Here is a 24,016-nt window from a genome sequence, read left to right on the forward strand (position 1 = left end):
CATCTGCCTTATCTATTGTGCTCCTGATCTCACAAAGGGTTCCGTGTTCCACGCTAGGTTCTATTGACTGTCTGGTAGTCGTAAGGGTGCGGCCAGAATGCTTACTCTAACTTAACGCGTTTGACGTTACGGCAGTTGCATGATGAAATTTTGTTTTATTTTTGTGTTTAAATTTGGTTGTAGGTACTACATTGACTTGCTAGTAGTCAATTAGTTCATTCTGAGGCAATGGAAGGAAATTCGACGCCGAAAAATTAAAAAATCATGGCACGCATCGAATAGATATGTATCCAAACAAAGTAAATGTATAATCTTTTTAATGGAACATTACTTTGTTCAATAACGTGTCTCTTGGAATGTATCAGATATATATCGACGGTGTAAGTCGGCAATCACATAACTCGGTTTGCGACGTCGTAGACTTCCTGTTATAATTTAATTTTTGAACGGAAAACGCAATTCCTTAAAACTGCCGTGATTTTTTTTCCTCTGTGCGTAGAAAATTCTGCAAAAACTTCAAGGAATGATGTCAATTTGTTCTCCTTTTAAAAAATAACATTGAGGCGGAGATTTTTGGACACCGCAAACGAGTTATGTGATTGCCGACTTACACCGTCGATATGTTTGACGGGGTTGTACCACACGTCACACTCTTTTCAACTAAGATTTTGTGCAGGAAATAAACCAGTGGTTTCCATTGTATTATCAAACTCATTTGGGTTATCTACTACAAATATATTTAGCAGCTAATGAAGTTGTTTCACTCGAAGTCGAAACTTCAACCCGGTAAAAAAGTAAACATTCATGCCTAGCATGCAGTCACATAGCTCAAGTTGACGCGCAGGAACTTGAGGTGTGTTCTCTTCCACACCGGAAAAGATTATCTCCCTGATTTATTAGTCTCGAATTGAAGTTCAATAATTTCAAAGGTTTTACCGCGTGTTCGCGGACAGGAGCCGAATCATAAGTCAAGTTCAACGTTGCGATAAAAGAAATTGGGGGTTAATCTCTGTTACGTTTGCTGAGTCCTTATTTTTATTTGATGATTTATGACGGTAATACTCTTTGGCTATCGTATTTTCTCTCTAGCTAGAGCGACTGGCAGTATTCTCTTCTCGAAAGACGGGCGGGCTGTGGTTATTTTATCTTATGCTGGAATCGGATAGTTCTTTCACCTCATATGGTGCCGTATAGCCTCTAACTCCAAGCATACGAATATGTAGGACGTAACTGCTAACCGATGATGTGAAATAGTTTTTCATTAAAACTCATGCGCGACGTAATTTTTGAACTACTTGATAGCAATTAAGTCACAGCCACTCCTTCCTAGCAATCTTAATTCCGATCAATGCTGTTGTTTTCAATGTCGACGCTTTTGCCTATGTGTGCGAAGCCGTTTTACGAACAATATCCTCTCGCGAGCAATTGAATCAGTGAGAACGAAAACACACCAACACGAAAAAAAGGAAAATAATCAAGACACACGTAAAACTACACAGTAGTTGAAAAAGTTAACACAAGGAAAAGATCTTTGGTGCTGAAAGACAAGTACTTAAGGACACTTTAAAGGTCCAAGTTGGAACAGGTGCGTTAACTTCCATGACCTTTTTGAAAACAGACTCTCTTTCATGAAAATTGAGCATTTTTGAGTTACCGAGTTGGCGCGTTTTCGTTCTCACTGATTCAATTTTCTCCCCCTCTCTCTCCTCTCTTCGGGAAGAGAATTTGGACGGCCTCAGAGCTCCAACTCAGCTTGTAATCTCGAGTGTAATTCGAACCGCACTCTAATTCCGAAAATTGTTGGTTGATTACCCGTAAGAGTTTGAGAGTAAAAAGAGTTTAGGCATTTACTGGGAATCCATTGCTTCTTGACCCGCATGCCTCCGACCGCAAGGAGCTAATTAAATATGCGGGAAATTCGGTAACGAATTGTTGCACCGCATAATCAGCCCAAACCGCAGTAATGCGAGTGCATGAGATTGACTACACTGTAGAGCAAAAGGAGCCCCGCTGGAAATCGGAAACCCGCAGCGCAGCGCCGTACAACGATGAGTCGGGCACGGATCTCCGTGGCGCTAAGGAAGAAAACCGTATTTACGTGAGGTTTCAATCGGAATCAGGTGGTTTCTGCTCGTCAGGGGAGTACCTAGAACAATGAGCCGGGTGCGGATCTGCGGTCATGAAAATGAGCCGCAGTGTTGCTCGATTGTTTATGAAATGTGAGCCTTGCTGATTGCGGAATTGTGTTTTGATGATGGCAGGCAGGGACAATAAAACCCATCTCTTCTAGCTTCTAGGCGAAGGTGGGGTATATAGCCACATATAGCATATATAGTTAGTCACAAGAATCTCCGTAACTGACTTAGAGCCGTTTTTAAGATCTCTTGTCAACCTCAGCGGGCTGATTGTCGAAATTGATAGACAAAACGATTGACTAAGAAGACATGAGGAGTATGGAGCGATTCCGTCGGTTGATATGGACGGTTCTTATAGACTAGGGGGGTAAATGATGGACTAACTATCGGGTCACTCGTGGGTTGCCGTTAATTACAAAGTCTATTACATGCGTCCTTTGTCCATTGGAATTACCCGCTTACACCAATAGGATCCCTCCATATCCTTTTTGTCTCCTTTGTCTATCGCTTTGTCTATCAATTTCAACGATCAGCTCGCTGGTCATCAAACCAGTGGTCAGACTCTGACTAGCAGTCAATCTGCTAATCAGCCCAACTACTGGTTTGCGAGAGAGAACTAAGGCTGACCGGGACTTGACCTGAGGAAAACCGGGATACATACACACCTGAACCTCCGGTCAAGCTCTTGTCAGCTCAAACCGTCAGTTTGACAAGCACCTGACCAGAGCTCTTACAATTGGCCCTTACACTCAGATGAAACGCATAGCCACAGCTCAAATAATGTCTGCGGTACACGTATATAAAAAACGTGTAACTGAGAGGTCACTAAATTCCTTGTTAAAGAGGTCTGCTAGGTCTGTATAGGTCAATTATTGCGCTTCAAGAGTCACTTCGAAGGCCGAAGATTGGAGAAAGAATCAAGGAGCGGCACAGTTTAACGGGACAGAGCAATCTCCCTATATAAGTCCTTCGAGAACTCGGTGGTAATGTAGCATTGCGTCCATGATATTGGACTCCGTGAAATAATGTTCGGCTGCTTATCACGTCCAAGATCTTGAACTTCACGCTCATCACTGTAATGAGGAATATTTTTTTTCGAAAAATCAAAGTGAGCATGCCGTTCAAAATTGTGGGATGCAGATATTCTCTGATGTTTGACGGTCATAGAGTTCAAAAATTTACCAAGACAATTTTTGTGAAATAAAGACGAAATACATATGTGCGCCCAGAAAATTCCTCATTGGTTAGGTTAGTTAGGTCGTTAGACTAGGTTAGGTCAGTTCAAGTTAGATTATATAAGGAAATATACGATTTTATATTATGATGAAAAATGGATGGACGTTAAAACTACAGAAGGTCTCCTGGATATTCGACTCCTTGCTCAAGCGAAGAAGTGAAAAGTTCACTGATGAGCATGGAGTCTATAGACGAGATGAGCAGGCAAGTATATGAAGGGAGAGCATGGAGTCCAATATTTTGGACGCGATGCTACATAATTGGCTCGGTGCCGGAGGCTGTATCATTATCAACCATTTGCTTATGATTGTGTGACCATTGCATATGATCCTACTTGATTCGATCTCAAAATTTTCGTGGGCTTCGGTAGGCTATGGCAACGGCGTGAATGCGGCAATTGTTTGCGAATGCTTCTACAGGCAGCACGCCACGCTGATTGATTTACCCGCATCAAGCTCGACGTTGGTCGATCAAGGTCGATTTCGGCCATAGCCACGGACCTGTACTTCTACAAACTTGGATGTGTCACAATTGCAACTTCGATGCCTCAAGCTGAATCATCCGTATTGCACTTCTGGTCGCACTCGTCTCCTAACAACCCCCACCCCGGAAGCGTATCTAGGAAAACCCATGCTATTTCAGAGAATTCCAAATAATAAGTAGGGAATAGATTTAAATTCACCCTGATCATTAATTCAGATGCCAATTCTTGTCTTCGGTACCCTCAAGAAAAAACGCATTGCCTCTTCTACCGTGCTAAGCAAGACCCTGTGTAGATCCATCAAGATTTTCTCTCGCTGGAACTTAACACTTTATAACATAAAAACTGTTTTACTCATGCACCTCCAATTTTCAAGTCAAGTCATAGTACTTGCAAAAGAATTCTGCAAAAACACTGCTCCAAGGTACACAAGTTTTTCTGCTATGATACGTTGTTTCCAAAAAATGTAAAATGGCGTTTACTGCGTTTTTGCGTTGCACGGCAGTCTTGCCCACCGCGTTCGTCAAAATTTCGAAGACCTGCTCTGGAAAGTTACACGTGAAGGTTACCAAAATGTTTTTCGACCAGGTAATTCTCTCGCTAGCATAAATTCAATTACCATCACATATGCGCGCTTTATAACTATACCCGGACGAGTGACATTGGTAACTAAATATCGTATAACACGAAAAAGTAACTCAACGCGGTAACTTCTAACTTTCCGAAGTAGGTCATCTGAATTTTGACGACCGCTTTGTGTCAGAGGCAATGCGCTTTTTCGCCCGTGGTGTTTGATCCGGGTCAACGTGGATAGAACACGTGTGGAGTAAATTCGGTTAAAGTACTTCGAAAAGTTAAAAGCCAAGAAATTAGTGTCTGCGCCTGTAAAATATCGTGAGTGTCAATATGATATTTTTTCTACGATAAGGACCCAAATTGTGGTTTTTGCCATTTGGGACACTGATAGGTTCTTTTCCTTAGTCTTTTCTTTTACATGTTCACCGAAGTTTGTCGTGCATTTTGGGGGAAAAACTGAACAGTCAGTTCCGATTTTCATTTAGTTTGAACCAGTTTGACCTTGAACACAAAATTCAGAGGAACACATATAAAAGTTTTCCCTAGCTCCGTATCAAAGACTTTCTTTTTTATTTTTATCGGGAGTAATTTGTTAATGGCTTTCGAATGCTAGTCAAAATGTTTCCGGTCGACCGCTATTAGGATGTGAGTGAAATCAGTGGCTGCAGCATTACTTCATAGGATCCGTTCCTGGTTGTTGACGCTATTACGACGTCCGCCGATTTGGACGATTATTATTTTAAGCGTCACGAGTTTCATAACATCAACTCTTCTGTAGATCAATTGTTATGACCTCCAGGTCTCCGAGTCAAAATTGCAGAAGCGATGACGATCAGCTTGAAACTCATTGTTTCGCATGGTTTTGTAACACGCATGAGGTACATGACCTCTCCAATCAATGCTTAAGAATACAGGAAGATGCATGATGCAAAAAACAAAAACTGACTGTCTGTGGTGATAGACCGATAAAAAGCTAAAAGACTGCAACTGTGTTTCTTCATAATAATTAACACGCAGAACGCAAAAATGTTTTTGATTTTAGAATCAACCGATGAGCGAAAAATTTGTCATGTACTGCAATACCATAGATGAACTCTAAATCCCTGTTTAAAAAAAATCAATTCCAACGCAAGTCCAATAGGAAATCTAAAACATGTTTTTCTGTTCGGAAAAAACCGTTTTTGATTCAGGCAATTATTTTTTCTTTTCTATTTTTTGGTGTTCGTGAACCTGCAAAGAAAAGTTCAGCTTAAATACGGAGGCATTCTATCGTTTAATAGACTTCCTATAATTTTGTACTTATAAATGGAAATCTATTCCAAGTCAATTCTTGAAAACTTCCATGATTTCTCTTTTCCGCTGTGCGAGAAAAATTCCGTGAAAACTGGAAGGAATGACGTTGATTCTCTCACTTGATTTTCTGAGTTCAAGTAAAAGTTATAAATCGTTTTTCAATTCATGTGTAACCGCGATATATAAATAATTTGTAATATATTTGATTTTTTGACCCCTTCAAAAAAGTAATATGAGATCGGAGATTTTAAACACAGCAAACGAGTTACGGGATTTGGGAGTTCCACCGCGGATATGAGTTGAAATTGGAAATTTTCAATCAGTCCATTGTGTATTGCGTGATTTTTTTAAGAGGGCGGATATGTTTTAAGGCGCTCGATTTCCCACTGTCTAGTGATTCTTCATGGTCTATCATAGAATTTCCCAAAAGTATACACTATACCCAAGTCAATAAGTGGCGCGTACATGGTATCTATTCGGTTAGGATGAACTAACATCTGCTGCACTACCCTACAGTAACTAGTGAGGTAATGTATCTTTTTTTTTTCGCGGAACCGAACATTTAACTTGCGGTAGAGGGTGTCTTCTTCCCCCTCTTCTCCGCATCTCTTGACCCGCGTGTCACCGCCGCTCCTCGCGATGTAAATTACCGAGGGTGAAATGAATCTTTCATCCACCCACGCTTTCAGGAGTCTGTTAGTGGACTCAAAGTTGCCAAAACGGATTTTTAAATCCATCTTTTCGAATATTGTAAGTATAACTGCGCCCCTAACGATACCCAATGGTGATGTTGCATGTGTGAGAAATTTGCGATTTGACTGTTGATTCTTATGTAAAAGTTCGCGAGAAACACGATGGTGCCACTGGTTTTCTCTGAAATCAACTCTCAAGCTCAAAAAAAGCTCTCAATAAGCTCATTCATCGTAGGAAATTGGCAACTCTCGAATGTTCATCCGGCGTTCTTCCTTAGCACGGCATTGTGCTTAATTTTGTACAAAGCAGTGGGTCATTGGTCATCGTGAGTTAAATCCTACTTTCATTATTTTCAGTTGTTTTAGTTCCCCTTCGATCAATCATTCTTGGAAGAGAGTATTCCTGTGGTCCTATTTCCCGGAACTAGTACCAAATTTCGGAACTTTTGAGAATTTTCTGGATTTTTCCCGGAACTTTTGAAATTTGTCGAAATCTTCCGGATCTTGTGCATTTTTCGGAACTTTTGAAAAATCTATAAAGAATCCCGGAACTTTCGACGGTCACGGAGTAGGGGGAAATTTGAACAGAAATGTTCCGAGTCCCGGAGCTTTTGACAGACATGGAATGGGAGTACTGGAGTGTTCCCTCTTCCTCCTCATCGAACCTAACCGCTATTTTGCAACGCTGCTTTTTTCTCGAGACGACCCCATCGAAAGTTACGGAAACGATGCGTGGCTTTATGTGGGGGTGGAGCAGCGGGTGTAAATCATACTGTGTAGGTTCAGTCACTCGAAGTTCGGACTCGATGACGAGATATGAGAAACCCGAGTCCCGATTTCCCGAAGGACTCGGATACGTTTCAATTAGAGGGAGTCGTCCAGTGGCGTGGCGTACTTTGCGATTTATCGATCGATCTGCTATTTAAATCTATGGAAAATGATCGATAAACAGGGTGTTCGCAACGAAAGTCTTAATGATCGATTCTTTACCATAGCTTTAAATGGGGAAATATCGATAATCGATCGTTCACGCCTCGCTTAGGAGTCGTCACGCGTCATCTTGAAAAATGTACCAAGTTTCAGGTGCTCTGCTAAGGCTAGATTAATGCTCATTTACGGCACTCGGTGGGCAGACTTCTCGCTGTCACGGCTGAAATTTAAACTTCAGAATGGTTGTGAAAAATGTCATCTTTCTCTCATCGTCAACTACCGGGAATTGCCAGCATCACGCCGTTTTTTTTTTTACCAAGCACGATAAAATTGGACCACCTTCAATTGAAACACACAATGTTTCTTAGAATTTAAACCGGGAGGAAGTGGTTTGAAGTTTTATTCCTCCGTGCACTGAGAAAAAAAGTATGGTTCCAGCGACTTTTATATTGTAATCACCAACAGACTCAGTTGTCACGAAGACCGTACTCTATAATCGCATTCACCCAAAGTACGGTAAATCCCATCAGATGTCAGGTTATCTATCTTTCTATCAATCTATCCATCTATCTATCTATCTATCCATCTATCTATCTATCTATCTATTTATCTATCTATCTATCTATCCATCTATCTATCTATCCATCTATCTATCTATCTTCCGATCTATGTATCTAGCTCCTCAGTATCATTGTGTGAAAAATTCTGTTGACTGATACTAGAATGTACCTTCCGGTAAAATTTGATAGGTTTTATCAGTGTGAGAGTTAATCTGATGGACAAAATTTTACGAATATATACACACAAAGTGATTACCATAGATGCAAGATCGCAGGTTTAATATTTTCATGTTCAAAATATTTTTTCCCCTCTGGATTTTTGAAAAGAAAACGATTAGTTGAATTCAAAACTACTCCTAACTCATTTTTCCCCCCTCATTAATGCGCTTTGCGCGTTTCCGTTCATTTCGGTCTAATTCAATAACTTTTTCTTAATTAGATCATCAAGGAAGATTGTGGATTCATCGGATTTTTTTTTTCTGGTGAAAAAAATTTCCTAATGGGGAACTTACTGGCACTCCATCGCCATTATCAAACTGTGAATAATTTCTTTTCTCCCTAAGTGAGGTTGGTATCTGGACATTGATTTTCAAATTCTTGCCCACTGCATGCACTGTGAGCCGATTCTCGGGTTTCCTGGTAGGCGACTTTGAAATGATATCTTGATCGGGACTTCTGGAATATTTTAATTACCTCCTCGCCAAGGATTTTCGTAACTTGATGCCTTTGAAACCGTTGATCTCATCGGGAGCTCATCGATTTGTCTACCGAGCTCCTTTGCTACTGTTGCGTGACGTCACGCAAGCCAATAAGTAAACCGGTTCCCACAGAAGGTGGCTTAGGTATATGTGACAGTTCTAAGGGTGATAGACTGTGCATCGCTGCGTGACTTTTCTGCTTCGTCCGAGTTATCTATTTTGGTACAATTTTACAAACGTAAAATTGAAGCCTTTGATGTGATTGCATGATGTTTCGTTACTCGTGGCAAACAGGGATTTTGCACGTGTTTCAGATCCACATTTTGTTAAGTTTCTGTATGATTAGATAGAGCTGGTCAATCTGTACCAATAAATAACATGAACTTGAAACAGAGAACGCTAATTATAAAGTTGTAGTTATTTATGTCTAGTTATATAAGTTTTGTTTTTTTTTTTTTTTTCGTTTTACTTTGTCAAAGCTTCATTTTTCTACAAGGTCTGATCCAGGAAATAAACTGTAGCTCAATTTTGTGCCTACGAATTGATCGTATTTTGTATAGGGGTTAAATGTTTAAGGGGAAGGGACAAATATGTCTCTAGGCATAAGCTCAAGCTATCCGTACCTACATTCTTTCTGTATCTCTTTTTGCTTTTCATTGAATGTTGAGAGTAGTTTCGGTTTTCCGAGAATTCTTATTTTCTTGTGTTGATTCATTGGTTGAAAGTTTGGGAGTCTTATTAGGCTGAATAAAAGAAAATTTGTGCGTTGAAATAACATGGACGTTTTGCCAATCATTCATGTTTAGCATACAGATGCACCGTGGCTATGAAGTAGATAGGGGGATCAAGTGACTCTTTTAATACCAGCGGAGACCGCAAACCGCAATTTGACTTGCAATCCCTTAGCTATAATGTTAAACATAGCCTCGTAACCGTTCGTTGAAACTGTTTCCTCTGGTCCGCTATTTTACAATGAAGCAAAATTTGTAAAGATTTTGTGAATTTAAACGATGTTAAGCTTACATTCGGAAATTACGCATCCAAATTAGCAACATATTGTGGGTACCTATTACAAATGAGTACATCTTACCAAACTAAAAAAAAAAAGCAAAAAAACCCCCCAAAACAGACTATAAATGAAGCAATGCTAGAAAAAAATGGCTTGAGTTGATACTAAACTCTGCGCCTATTGTTTTATTTTCTACACGAGTTAGGAAGCATTAACCTCGTAACATCACCGACTAACTTAAAGTGTTCAATGATCTAAAATAATAGACAGGAAGGGCGCTCATCATAAAGTGATTTTCCACTTTTATTTTCTCAAATGAATTCAAGGTAGTAAAGACCCATTCTCAGAACGAGAGCTCACCTCCATTTGAAAGCGGAGATTCTCTTTTTTAAACGATCATTGCTTCCTTTTTCTCTCCGAGAAGAGTAAGTGTGTATAATCAAAAACGGGGAGACTGGTAGCCATAAAAATTCTTGCATGAATGTTCAGGCTATAACTTTCTATATTGACACGTTCTTCCTGCATCGCTTTTTACCGATCATGAAGCCAACACTTCACTAACAGACCAGTCATCAGTTAGCAGCTTGTGTCTAATGAGTGTGATGTGCGAATGAGTTTGTTCGCGGTGTATGCATTTTCTCCAGTACATTACCTCTTCGCTGCAATCCTCTAACTTTGGAATTTGAAACTTTTCCAGAGATATTTATCACATATTAAATATGTAAGTGATCAGCTAAAAGGTGCTCGTTTTTGAAGGTCAGGAATCATGCCGATTCATTCATTCAAATTGATGACTATTGCAGCACGAAGGATAAACATTTTAACTTCTATACCCTTCTCGCTTCTGCTACCTCTACATTTCCAGTTTAGAAACGTCACTCAAGAAACTCAATCCCCCCCCCCCCAATTTTTCATGAAAGAACGTCCCTGCTATATCCATCGAAAGCACAGCTATGAAATGAGTGAACCTTAAAATTCTTTGGCATATAAGGAAATCCCGACTGCAACATCGAGTGAATTAATCCAACCGCCGTAAAAAAGGAAGAAAAAGAAAAATACCATTCAAAACCACACGCCACCTTCATATTTACAAAAATAACCAGTCACTCACAATATTTAGAAGTTCCACTTTTCAATAAGAATATTTCAAACTCAAGATTGTTTTGATAGCGATGACCCTCACGGATGCATCCGATTTTCAAGCGACACACAGTAGATCGAGTTATCAGGGGAGGTGGGACAAAATTTTGCAACTTTGAAAGCTTATTCCTCCGTATATATGTCGCAGGCAAATAGTAAAATCAGGCATTTTGTCAAATGCCGAGGCAAATAGTCAAATATTCTAACTAAATTTGAAATTCTGATTCTTGACCTAATTTTAGACCAAATAATTCATCGCTCCTGGAAGAAAAAATTATCAGTAAAAATTTGCACACACAATAGTTTTTTTCAACAATTTTTAACTCCTGAAGAGACACTGATCTTGAAATTTTCAGCATGTCGTTAGGTGCAGAATTTTTCTTTTCAACAATTATAAATATGAGAAGCAATTGAAGAGGAAGAGACAAAAGGAGCTCGTAGGTTTTATAAGTTATTTTTCCAAAAATAGTGAAAAATCGTCAGCTCTTCGCCATAAATTCGCAAAATTTTTTAGACCGTTAATATAGTACTATTTATTTTGCCTAGGCATTTGAAAAAATGCTTGATTCCACTATTTGCCACTATTGCACTAAAATCTTGAGGCTCTAAAAGTGGTTCCATTGGTTTCCTTGTGAAATGTTCTTCTGCATGGAGGCACCCCTTAATATTTAAAATGTGACGAAATAAATATCAAAATTTGTAGTTTAATTTAAAAATGTTATATCCGAGCTCTCTAATTGACTCGATCCACTGAGCGGCACATGTTGGCGGTCATCACCGTAAGGATAGTTTTGTTTTTGCCCGACGGATATGAGTTTTGAAAGAGTCGCCTCGCTATGTTGACAAAACAGAGGACTGCGATCGGGGTCGGCGATCTTGAATTTTCGAGCGAAGTTATGAGCGTAGCGTCGCCGTTGCGGACTGCGTGGTGATTTCACGATGCCCGAGCGGAGAAAGCTGCCAATCCGCCTCAGTCGAAGCTAGACACTCGCTCGGACGTGCGTGAACGTAAACACGAGGCCGTTGCCAAAATTTGCGCATCTTTTTCGCAATCTCCGACGAACGTTGTCAATACCTGTAGAAAATTGCAAGCGTGCGAAAAGAGGTATGTATACAGAGGGCCAACCCTATGGACGCTAGTAGTGTGCCACGTCACAGAAAAGCGATGTGTGTATCGATTCATTCTCACTGTTGGGATTGGAAGAGGTTATGTCATTGCTGTTGTTTGGATCCAATCCAATCCGATGTATTGGAGAATCCCCATGGTGACGTCACCACACTAGCGGCTGTATACAATGGAGATGTTGCATGTGTGAGGAATTCGCGATTTGACCATTGATTCTTGTGTAAAAGTTCGCGAAAAACACGACGGTGCCACTGGTTTTCTCTGAAATCAACTCCCAAGCTCAAAAAAAGCTCTCAAGTTGAGGCCAAAATGGAGGGGATATCCCACGCTATCCTGAGAGTCCACGTCTACATCAAGACAAACTCTCCATGCAAAGATAGAGGACAAATACATTGACAGGACTGCCACTTTATTTGGGGACTCCAAAACTGAAAACACGGCAACCCTGCTAATGGATTTGCTCCATATCTTTGCATGGAGAGTTTGTCTTGATGTAGAGGTGGACTCTCAGGATAGCGTGGGATATCCCCTCCATTTTGGTCTCAACTTGAGAGCTTTTTTTGAGCTTGGGAGTTGATTTCAGGGAGAACCTGTGGCACCATAGTGTTTCTATGTGTTCGAACTTTTACATAAGAATCAATGGTCCAATCGCAAATTCCTCACACATGCAACTTCCCATTAGGATAAAGAAACCGAGAGACTGAAAGTCTTAAGACAATTTTTAATCGTTTGTAATACAATCATGACTTAAATCAGATTTTATGAAACTTTATACTGCCGTTTTGTCATCAATAATGCCCAGCCGACTGTAGAAAACTCAAGCAAAAAGGTTTGAAAAGACCTCGTGCTGAGAGTAGCTCTGAACTCACTAAATATCTCCTAAAAGACTCCATCATTTACCTTACGCATTTAAAACTTGCCGGGTGGATTTTAATTAAAGTAGAATTACAAACAGGAGCTTTAGGATGTCCACAGGGTGCCGGCGCCATAGGACTGGAGATCAGGAAAAGTCGGATTTTCCCTCCATGATTTGCCGAGGGACGTGAAAAAATGTCAGGGAATTTAATAAGTAATTTTTTGCTCTGGATTAATTTTTCACGATTAAAAGAGTTTTCTCGTCTGAAGATGCCTGAACGAAGACTCAGGGTTGTTTTGAATGCTTATATAAATGACTATTTAACGATGTTGGGTGGATAATAGTCGAAATGCATCCGAAAATATTGATTACTTCCCAAGGAAATACTATGTAACGATGTGTGGACTCGCTCATTGGACTTCTTCACCATCTAACATGTTTTAATTCCTCTGTCCTCCAGGGTCGGACTGGCTCGCATCTGAGGATGCAGACCCTTGGCCGGTTGAAGGGGCATAATGTGATCTTTCCTGGTGGGGTATCCCCTACAAAGAGAGAGGTTGAGAAAATTTTGATAAAGCAGCACAAGTTTACGCTATTTTCAGGTTCAACGTTTATTAATAAATCGCAAGGAGTAAAACTTGCAAAATTGAACGTATTGAAGTAACCAACAGACTTCTGAAATTAAAGAAAACATAAGAAACTAAAGCCACTAGGACGTATCCAAGCACCATTATTTCGAAAAGAACCGAGCCAGTGCTGCGGTTTACACGAGCCTAAGACGTGGGTCTGCAAATCCATCCTTAAAAAGAATCAGACAAGAAACTGAAAAAAGAAGAAAGAACGAGTATCAAAAAGCTGAAGACAGGAAAGACGTATTCGAGACTCTTCTTTAACTTTTCTTCCGAATATGAGCGACACCTCATTGACAGCATATAGCAGAGCATTGAGAGCTCACGCTTCGCGCCGTCGCGCCTTCAATTTTTCGGATGCAGCACGGACGTCCATCGAGTACGAATAGTTGTATCTCTGCGCCGTCGTGAACGCGCATATCCTTTCCCTCCCTCTATTACCATATTGTGTTTGTTTCCGTTTGTCTTATTCGTAATTGTGCTTCAAGCAGCACGCGAGTATCACGGAGGAAGGTAGGAGAGATGTGTTGGGGCCTCTTTTTTAGTTTTTCTAACGAATCTGAGCGACACCTTATTGACAGCATAGCAGAGCACTGAGAGCTCACGCTTCGCGTAATCGCGCCTTCAATTTTTTAGATGCAGCATGGACGTCCATCAAGTACGAATAGTTGTATCTCTGCGCCGTCGTTAACGCTCATCCTTTCCCTCGCTTCCTTTCCATATTGTGTTTGTTTCCGTTTGTCTTATTCGTAATGGTGCTTTAAAGTAGTAGCATAGAGCAGAGCTATGCGAGTTCACAACTCACGCCATTGCGTCTTACATTTTTCATATGCAATGTGGACATCCATGTTGCGCGAATAGTTGCACCTATCGCGTATACACTTCAGATGCCTCTTAATTTTGAATGTCGAGATGAATTAAGGTTGAGTTTGCCCGAGATATGCTATGGTATGTCCAAATCAATAGTCATTTTGAAAAAGAAGAAATATGTCTAAAGGTCTCTCAAGCGGTCTATAAAGGGTGCGTGTGTCTAAAAATCGAACCGACAATCGCTTCTAAGGGAGTTACACATAGGGAATGAAGGAGCGGGGTGATAAAGCGCCTGTATGTCAACAAAAAGGTGAACAATTTACAGAAAAGTGTTTACGCTTCAGGAAGTAGTTCTCGGACCTCTGTTCACCAGTATCATGCGTAAAAGCACCTTTCTTTACTCATTTAAGAAATTTTCCCGGTTATATTCTCGGTCGTATTTTTTTTTTCTCTTCTTATTTTGCTAACTGTAAGAGGGGCGCGCTTATGGGGCGTATCTGCCAATGGCAGATTGGCTTTATGGCCAGTCCGAGCCTGCTGTCCTCACTTTACTATCACCATTTCAAAAGCTATCTTTGGGAACAGTAAGGTGTAAGTTAACGGCACTCCTTGTTCTTGTTTTAATGCAGGTTCGTAAATTGCGGATCGAAAAAATGAAATTATTTAATTTTTGATTGAAGTAATTCTGTCAATTTCCAATTTTTACGTTTATTTTTTGTTTAATCTTGTATTCTTTCTTTGTTCCAGGGGCAGACCGGAGCTTCAAAATCCGACTCAATTTATCGTGCTACAAATGTGATATTCGATTTTCAATACCATCCATAAGTATAGCTGTGATTTTAGTGTTAAATTCGTAATCCGTAAGGATAATCCTGTTTTCCTGGTAAATTCCGCCGCGAAAATTCCATCCGATGCGTCTCGGATCTCGGCCAGTTGCACGCGGCACATCCCTAAAAAAGTGATTTTATTTCGAGTGAAGTGTTTCGCGGGCGGGGTGGTTTATGTTTTTTAGGCGTGATTTTTCGTGCGGATCAATTTGGGCGAGTCGGAGCAACGGCGGGGATTTTTCGGCACGATGCAGTTTAGTGTAAAATGGCGGATCCCAACAAAAATAGGGCGCTGTATTCCACCGGCGTTGCCTGTCTAGGTCTTGTATGCTTCATCCTCGGCACCACCGCAGTTGCTCTCCCGCTATGGGGTTACTTCGACAATCCACACGGTGAGTCATCTCCACAACTCTTTACCATCCATCTATATTGGAATAAGAAAAAGAAAAAAAAAAGGAAAAAAAAACACTAAGAAACAGAAGTAGGGTGTCCACTAGTCCAGAATTTCCGGGAATAGCCTTGATTTTTTACGGGCGATCTGAAAGTGCTGAAAAAGTGCGGACATTTCGCAAGAAGGTCCGGAATTTTTTCCTTCGGACCACGGGGCGGGGTGCTTTGGAGTCCGGAATTTCCGGAAATATTCTTGATTTCCTAAGGGTCGTCCGGAAGTATTGAGAAAGTGAGGAAATTCCGCAAGAAGGTTCGGGATTTGGTCATTGATGTTTTGCACAAAAACACGGTAATTTTTAAGTGCAGAGCCATTTAAAAGACATATATCCGAGTAAGAAGGGGTTTCTAACATGGAAATGCCAATTTGGAAAATGAAAAGGCTGATTTTGTGTGATCGCCTATATGAGTTTGATAAAAAATATTTGTCAAAGGGTGGACTACTTCACAGATGACTCACACACGCAGATTCAAAGAACTTTTTCCTGACTTTCCCTGAAAGTGGCAATCACTGTTTTTCAACCAGCTACTACACCATAATACAACAGTAATTTCATTTCATCGTAACTGCCATCTCACAGTGAAATGAGAAACAAATTGTGACTATTCGTAATAAAGAGGGATCTTACCAAGAATGATATGGTAAAATTCAATTTGCTTAAATGGGAACTTCTCTATCTTATTCCTGGCTCTGCCATCCCAACTGAATAAGCCAGCTTTTTCCTCACCAATCAGTACACTTATAACATTTCTTCCAGTAAAATTTGGATACAAACATCGTTTGGTGACTTTCTCGTTGATAATAGTGGCAATCTCTGAGAGACAGAGAGAGGAAGACAAGCATTCCTTTAGAATAAACGCAGAGCCATTTCAAAGGCATATATCCGAGTAAGAAGGGGTTTCTAACACGGAAAGGCCATTCTGGAAAATGAAAAGGCTAAGTGTTTTCTGCATCCCTGATCGGACGATCTCCATCATGCGTAGGTATCGTCACTTCAACGTCATTGCGTGTCGAAGGGAGACACGCAAGGACCGCGCTTCGCACTCGACACGGTCATAGAAACATAGCTGCCAGATCACACTCCCGGTTGTCTAATTCTTAATTGTCCTTCGCTGGGAACGAACCTAACGCGCCTCGCCATCAACGGATGGGATAATCCCAGCCTCTGATTGCTGCTTAAAGACGGCTAGTTTAGGTAATCAAACGTTCCACTTCCTCGTCGGCCCATTATTTCTAATCGCTCTCGAACAACGCACCGCGCCGCTCGATTCGGAACGTCGTAAGCGCCGCGGCGCCCGACCGCGACTCGGGTTCTTCCTGAAATAAAGGGCGCCGAAGCGGCGCGAACGACGCATTTTGCCGGTGACATTTGGCGGGAAGAGCGGAAGGCGCGGGGCCGAAATGACCTCAGTATTGATTCACGTTGCGCGCGGTTTCTCAATTGGAGTACGTGCGCGTGCGTAGCCCGGTTGCACCGGCCGGAGCTGCAAGTGCATGGTTGCGGCAAGGTCGCCGTTAATTGTTCCCGCGAATTATGTTGAAATTGCCGCTCCGCTGAGTGGGTGGTCCCCGAGGCCCGACTACGTGCTTCTCTTCCGGGGGAGCGTCCCGTTTTCCCGCGGATGCATTTTAGGGAAAGGATGACGTTTCCGCACAAAATTGCCGATTTTGACGTTTTCTCACAAAGTCCTGGATTAACATTTACGCACAAAATCAATCAGCAAAATCCTATTTTTGGCACAACTTGGCAACACCGCGCACATATTTGCAGTATCTCTTCCGGCGGAGCGTCCCGTTTTCCCGCGGATGCATTTCAGGGGAAGGTTGACGTTTCCGCACAAAATTTCCGATTTTGACGTTTCCACACAAAAACCTGGAATGACATCTACGCACAGAATCAATCAGCAAAATCCTATTTTTGGCACAATTTGGCAACACCGCGCACATATTTGCAGTATCTCTTCTGGGGGAGCGTCCCATTTTCCCGCCGATGCATTTCAGAGGAAGGTTGACGTTTCTGCACAAAATTTCCGATTTCGATGTTTCCACACAAAAACCTGGATTGACAATTACGCACCTAAATTAAATAATTAAAACCCTATTTTCGGCACGATTTGGCAACACCACGCACATATTTGCAGCTCCTCTTCCGAGAGAGCGTCCCATTTTCCCGCGGATGCATTTCATGGGAAAGTTGACGTTTCCGCATTAAATCTCCGATTTTGACATTTCCACACAAAAACCTGAATTGACATTTACGCACGAAATCAAGCAGCAAAACCCTATTTTGGCACGATTTGGCAACACCGCGCACATATTTGCAGCTTCTCTTCGGGGGGAGCATCCCATTTTCCCGCGGATGCATTTCAGGGGAAGGTTGACGTTTCCGCACTAATTTTCCGATTCTGAAATTTCCACACAAAAACCTGGATTGACATTTACGCTCAAAAGCACGCAGCAAAACCCTATTTTTGGCACGATTTGGCGACACCGCGCAGATAATTGAATCGTGTTTCTCTTAATCCACACGCTAAAAATGTAGAGAAATTAGGAGGAAACATTTGACTATAACCCACTATTCATCCGGGAGCGCTACAGTTTCGGTAAAAGATGCCACATAGCAACGCAAGTTTTTTCATCTTTTGATGGTAAGAAAAGAGTTATACCAGATGGTTGTGGTATTAGCCGTTTTTAAAAGTACGAACCTTGAACAATATTTTGTGCGGAAACAGCGTGAGTTTTTTACACATCAAAGTACATAATGCGGTTGAAAAAGAGTGGAAGTAACACGCAATTTCGTTCTTCTCATTGAAGATGAAATCATTATGCCAATGAACATCCCAGCGATAGACTGTTTTAATTTTCACCAGCTCTCTCTCTGAGCAAACAAGTATCATAATTATTGTTCTGCTTGATGCGTGAATTAACTGTTAAACCACTGAATACGCTCATCTAAAGGCTAAGTGCCAAACCTACACAGTCGCACAACCTGCAGCATCCCGTGTAGTCTTTAATGGTATACACACATCAGTGGCGAGACGTGCATGATCGACTATCGATTTGAAGTTATGGAAAAGAATCAATTATTAAAGTGCTCGTTGCGGACACCCTGTTTATCGATCTTTTTCCATAAGTTTAAATGTCGGATAAGTCGATGTATCGTAAAGCACGCCACGTTACTGATCGACTAACGATATTTCCCCATTTGAATTATGGAAAAGAATCGATAATTAAGGCGCTCGTTGCGAACACCCTGTTTATCGATCTTTTTCCATAGGTTTAAGTGTCAGATAAGTCGATATATCGTGAAGCACGCTACGTTATACTGATACCCATTAGAAATAACGTATCATCGGATAAATTCGTTCATAACGAGTAATTAATTATTTGCCGTATTGTACAGCGTTACTGCCAAGCAATCCAAAAGTAGATGAAAAGCTTATCTTTATAGAAGGAAGCATAACGCCGTAGGCATTGCACAGAGGTTATGTATCCTAACATACTGCCGTGCTAAGGAAGAACGCCGTATGAACATTTAATAGTTGTCAAATTTCCTTCGATAAGATTTTTATTTTTTAGGAAAATTGCGAATCTTTTTCCGTGAAATTTTCAGACGTGTTAGATCAAATTATAAACAAAATTATCTGCGAAATTGGTAGGCAAAGATTCAACAATTTTCCTGAAAATTAGTGATTTTCCGGGGGAAATTTGGCAACGCCTAAAGGCTCATACGGCGTTTTTCCTTAGAGCGGCAGCATAAGCCTTTAACCTCGTGTAGAAATGACGCCCTGCGCGCACACGGAGCTCAACGACCTTGAACTTTGCTCAGACTCGGCGAGTAAGTAAAATTTCAGCGAGTGCAGTACGATCTGAACACTCGAGTCAGAAACGGTCGGATGTTTAACTCCGGAGAACTTGCCAACTCCAATAACGGACCTCGTTTTCTTCCTCCGTAATTGACTCATATCTACCTCACCCCATGTCCAACTTAAACAGCCAGCTGCCAAGTTTTATGAATAAAGTTCGTGGGAGCTGACGCAGACGAAGAAAACCTCAACGCAGTCGTGCAGAGCGAAGACACTGTATTTCGAATGGTTTTTTTTTACCTTCCGGAAAATTGCGAGAAACTTAAATCCTAGCTATACAGTCTGATGGATTTGCCTAAAAATATCCTGCGGAATCGTAATGATCCGATTTAGCCCGGGAAACTGCACAAACTGAAAGTTTTGCGACGTTTATCTCTCAACTTAGTTTAGGTCACGGAGAACACACCTTGCATGTAGTTCTTTAATAGAATTTTAATTTGATACCTGATCCGAGGAAAGAAAAACTAAAATTCTGAAAATTAGTCGAAGCTGGAGAACGTAGAGATCGACGGATAGGAAGAGGTCTTAAAATAAAAAATTATGAATTTTCCGACCGTTCGTTTGAACCGTTCCTGAGAAGAATTTAAAACCTCCTCAAAATGGGCGTATTTATGCTGAAAGGAACTATGTGCTAGTGGAAAGATGGGGTGTGCTCGTGGAAGCTGCCTAAGAAACATAATTTACAAGTGGATATAGCTCCTTTTGAGAAAATGGAAACGCGGAATTTTCTATTAAATGAAAAGAACCCGTGAGCTGTGAGCATGTGACAAGAGCTTTGTAGACAGGGCTCATGAGTTAAAGACCGCGTTGCAGGTCGTTGTTGCCGCTGACGTCACTGGCGCTATATAATATTTCTCATTCATTATTATGGCCCGAGCACTAACGAGCACACCCCATCTTTCTACTTGCACATAGTTTCATTTAGCATAAATACGTCCATCTTATCGTTAGAATGGAACGTTCTCGAAATTGCCGTGGACCTGGACCCACCCGAAAATTAAAAAGTTTAGGAGTAACAAAACATTCAGATGAAATGCATCAAATTACGAATGAAGACGAGGAGTTGATGATGATGATAAGAGAGTTCGGAATGTTTCCATCCTAGTCCTATAATGAAAAAAAAGTAACTTGGATCAAGCATGATAATTCTTGAATTTGCCGCCAGGAATTTTTTTAATCTTGCTTTAAGCTGACTTTTTCTTGATTCAAGTAAAATAATGCTTGGGTTAAGCAACAAAGTACTTTACATTAACCAGCAAAATTCTTGATTTAAGAAAAAATTCTTCTTGGCGGCAAATTTAAGATTCTTTTTTTTTTCCAGTGTATTTTTCAACCCTCACGCCCCTCCTGATATCTGTGACGGCGCACTGGAAAAAAAACACATTGGATCTAGAGTCCAGACTCTTAAAAACATCGACAAGAAAAAATACTTTTGATTCGATCGGATTTTTGCTTAAATCAAGAACCAAGCTTCTTAATTTGAGCGTTCTTCCTTTTGATTTAAGGAAAAATCTGATTGAATCAAGAGTATTTTTCCTTGTCAATTTTTTCAAGAGTCTGGACCCTAGATCCAATGTGTTTTTTTCCAGTGCGTGAAGTGCATGGCGCCACGCCACCGGGATCTCGAAAGTCCGTCGACGTCAAGCGCCAGTAGCTGGAATTGGTGGCGCTGAAGTGAGGGACCGGGAAGCGGGACTTGGTCTGTGGCCGGGCATAAACTTAATTGAAATCTACGGCCGTCGCCGGGGCCAGGAGACTTGAGACTCGGTTAATAAGATATAGGTGCAAATAAAATACGTAAATGGTACCAGACTGAGGTATGCCTCAACACGCACTAGTTAATAGGCTCTTAATGATCACCGGCTGCAGCCTCGACAACCAGAGCCACCGACCTAGATGCAATTTCTCCGCGTTGCCAATCTGCCCCATTCCGCATTCGATGAGTTTAACTTGAAGATTACGGGGACACCCCTGACCGCAAACTTGAACTCTAGCCGGTCTGCTGGTGACTGGTGAGCTTTCCAGGTATGCGCCGAATTTACAGGGTTTCCGACTTGCGTGCAAACGGGTCGTTATATTTTATCACATCAGTGCAGGCAATAATAATTAGGAATTGGGGCATAGTTGCGCTGGTAACAGAATCCTGTTTGGATGCTTGATCCTTGTAAATAGCTAAATCTCATCAATACGTTCATGGCCGAAAAACTTATTTGATATGGAAAGAAGAAATAAAGAGAGGGGACTACTCAAAATTGCAAGAATTGAAAAATGTACCATAGTTGCGCTGGTAACAGAATCCTGTTTGGATGCTTGATCATTGTAAACTAGCTAAATCTCATCAAGACGTTCATGACTGAAAAACTTATTTGATATGGAAAGAAGAAATAAAGAGAGGGGACTACTCAAAATTGCAAGAATTGAAAAATGCACCATAGTTGCGCTGGTAACAGAATCCTGTTTGGATGCTTGATCATTGTAAACTAGCTAAATCTCATCAAGACGTTCATGACTGAAAAACTTATTTGATATGGAAAGAAGAAATAAAGAGAGGGGACTACTCAAAATTGCAAGAATTGAAAAATGCACCTGAGTTGTAAATATGTCTTCTCTGCATCATAATTTACCATGATTCTCATGGAAAAATGAAGGATTCGTAGATAAAGTGGAAACATTCCAACATTATAACAATAATAAGTGGTGGCAAATTTTAAATTGAATAATCATTGTCATGAAAAAGGACAGGTGTCTTATTATGTAAGTGTAATCAGGTCCAACACATAGTTTTCCTTTTGCAGAAGTTTTAGGAGGTTCCAAAGGATTAATATCAATTATTTAATCCGTAAAGATACAATCATGAGTTCAACACGTTTCGTGAATCATTCACAACTGTGCATACTTGAGCAAATGTTCTTGTATCGTGTTTCACGTTGGCAACATTGTTCGCAATTACTAAGTATGCAGGTATGTCGGAGTAACTGTATCAAGATGGACTATGTAGTTGATACGATGGTTGAGAACGGTCTATCACACTGGGAGATTTCCATGCCTGTTGGTCGCCATGAGCTCCTGGCGTTGAGCGTATCATAAGTGTTAATAAACTAGACGGAGTGCTTACGTTTCTCATTTGATTTCCATTTCGTTCGTTTCCAATCATTCCACGAAGGTGGTCGTCACTTATGACGTCTGATTACACATCAACGAGACATTTATTTCCTCACGAAATCGGAACTAGTTTTCTTCCTCATTTTCTCATGGACGCTATTCTTGATTTAAGATCGAATTATTACCAATCGATCGACGAGAATCCTTATTAAAGTTATGAGATCTCCTGTAAACTTTATGAGACATGCAAGAAACTGTTTTTTTGTGATTTGTAACGATTACAATTCAGTAAAATTTACATATATCGACGGTTAAATTTCGAAATCACTGCACTGTGTTGCGACTTGAGTAGTGGACGTGGCATTTTGACACACTGGAAAAGAAGTCTCTTGGATCCACAGTCCTGATTCTTAAAACATTCCACAAGAAAAAATACTCTTGATTCAATCGGATATTTGCTTGAACAAAAAGGAAATCCACTTATATTATATTAGGAGGCTAGGCTCTCGAGTTACGGGAAAATCAGATTGAATCAAGAGTATTTTTTCTTGCCAAATTTTTCAAGAATCTGGGCTCTGGATCCGAGAGACTTTTTTCCAGTATATCCGTGCTGATATGTTTGAAGAATTTTCATACTTGTCTCGCAAAAATTTGTGAGAAACATGACAGCATTGAGTTGAGTCTGTAAGTACCAAAGTTGTCAAGCATACGTTATTTTATAGATAGATATAATTTAACCACTCTTAAATTACGAAGGAAAACAACTTTGACTAACATTAGATTTCTTAACTTAATTTATCAGCATTAAAACATTTCGATTGCCTGTAGTCAACAGATTTTTTTAAAACATGTTTACCTCATACTTAGTCAGAGATCTTAGTTAGAGATCATTCTGACTGCAGATAATTACGTGCAACGTGGGGACTGCAAGAGTCGCTTCCGAGAGGCAAAAGCCAGGTCTCAAGACACTCGACGAGGAGAGATAGGATCGATGAGCCGATGGAATTTCGGCAGTGCATCTAAATTTCGACGCCTTAATTTCATGGCAGAAGTCTGAGATGATAATTAATTTCCCGTCATCAATCACCTCGCGCACCCCTTGTCGGAACGCCGCTTCCCGTAACCAAATCTGAAAGTCGCGATCTTGCTCGTTCATCAAGTTTCAAGACGGATTAAACATTGCAGACGTCTTGCGCTATCAACATCGGGGCCTATCCGTATCCGTACAGTATACCTCCCTTCGATTCCAACTAGCTTCCTGGAATCTAGTCCTCATTATCATTTTTGATGTAGGTATTCTCCTACCTCCGAAAAATGGAACAACTTTCAATTTTTACATTTGAAGAGTTTCGGGACTTATTCAATTAGAAACCAGGATTTTTAAGGATGGCCGCAATTTTTCGGGATTTTTATTTTGGCACTTAATTTTGATGAAACCCTTAAGTGCCGGGACAAATCGAACAGTTTTATTTATAGTAAGGAAAATGAAGTTGAAAACCTTGACTTTTTCATTCGTCGCTCAAAGACTAATTTGTCCTAATAGAGTGCGCTTGCACAGGAGAAATCCTCCTGCTTAGGTTTTTCATCGTAGATAATCTTATC

The 24,016-nt window shown here is 40.7% G+C and overlaps 1 protein-coding gene across 1 annotated transcript in view; it reads left to right on the forward strand.

Annotated features, from left to right (window-relative positions):
- Positions 1 to 24,016, forward strand: part of LOC109042908 (uncharacterized) — a 166,674-nt gene that overhangs the window by 32,456 nt on the left and 110,202 nt on the right. Inside the window, exon 2 of the mRNA XM_072301575.1 lies at positions 14,919 to 15,390. Coding sequence (XP_072157676.1) covers positions 15,264 to 15,390 — 127 coding nt within the window. The 5' untranslated portion in view covers positions 14,919 to 15,263. The remainder of the gene's footprint in view (positions 1 to 14,918; positions 15,391 to 24,016) is intronic.

The sequence above is a fragment of the Bemisia tabaci genome, chromosome 6 (assembly GCF_918797505.1).
Source record: "Bemisia tabaci chromosome 6, PGI_BMITA_v3".
Lineage (NCBI taxonomy): Eukaryota > Metazoa > Arthropoda > Insecta > Hemiptera > Aleyrodidae > Bemisia > Bemisia tabaci.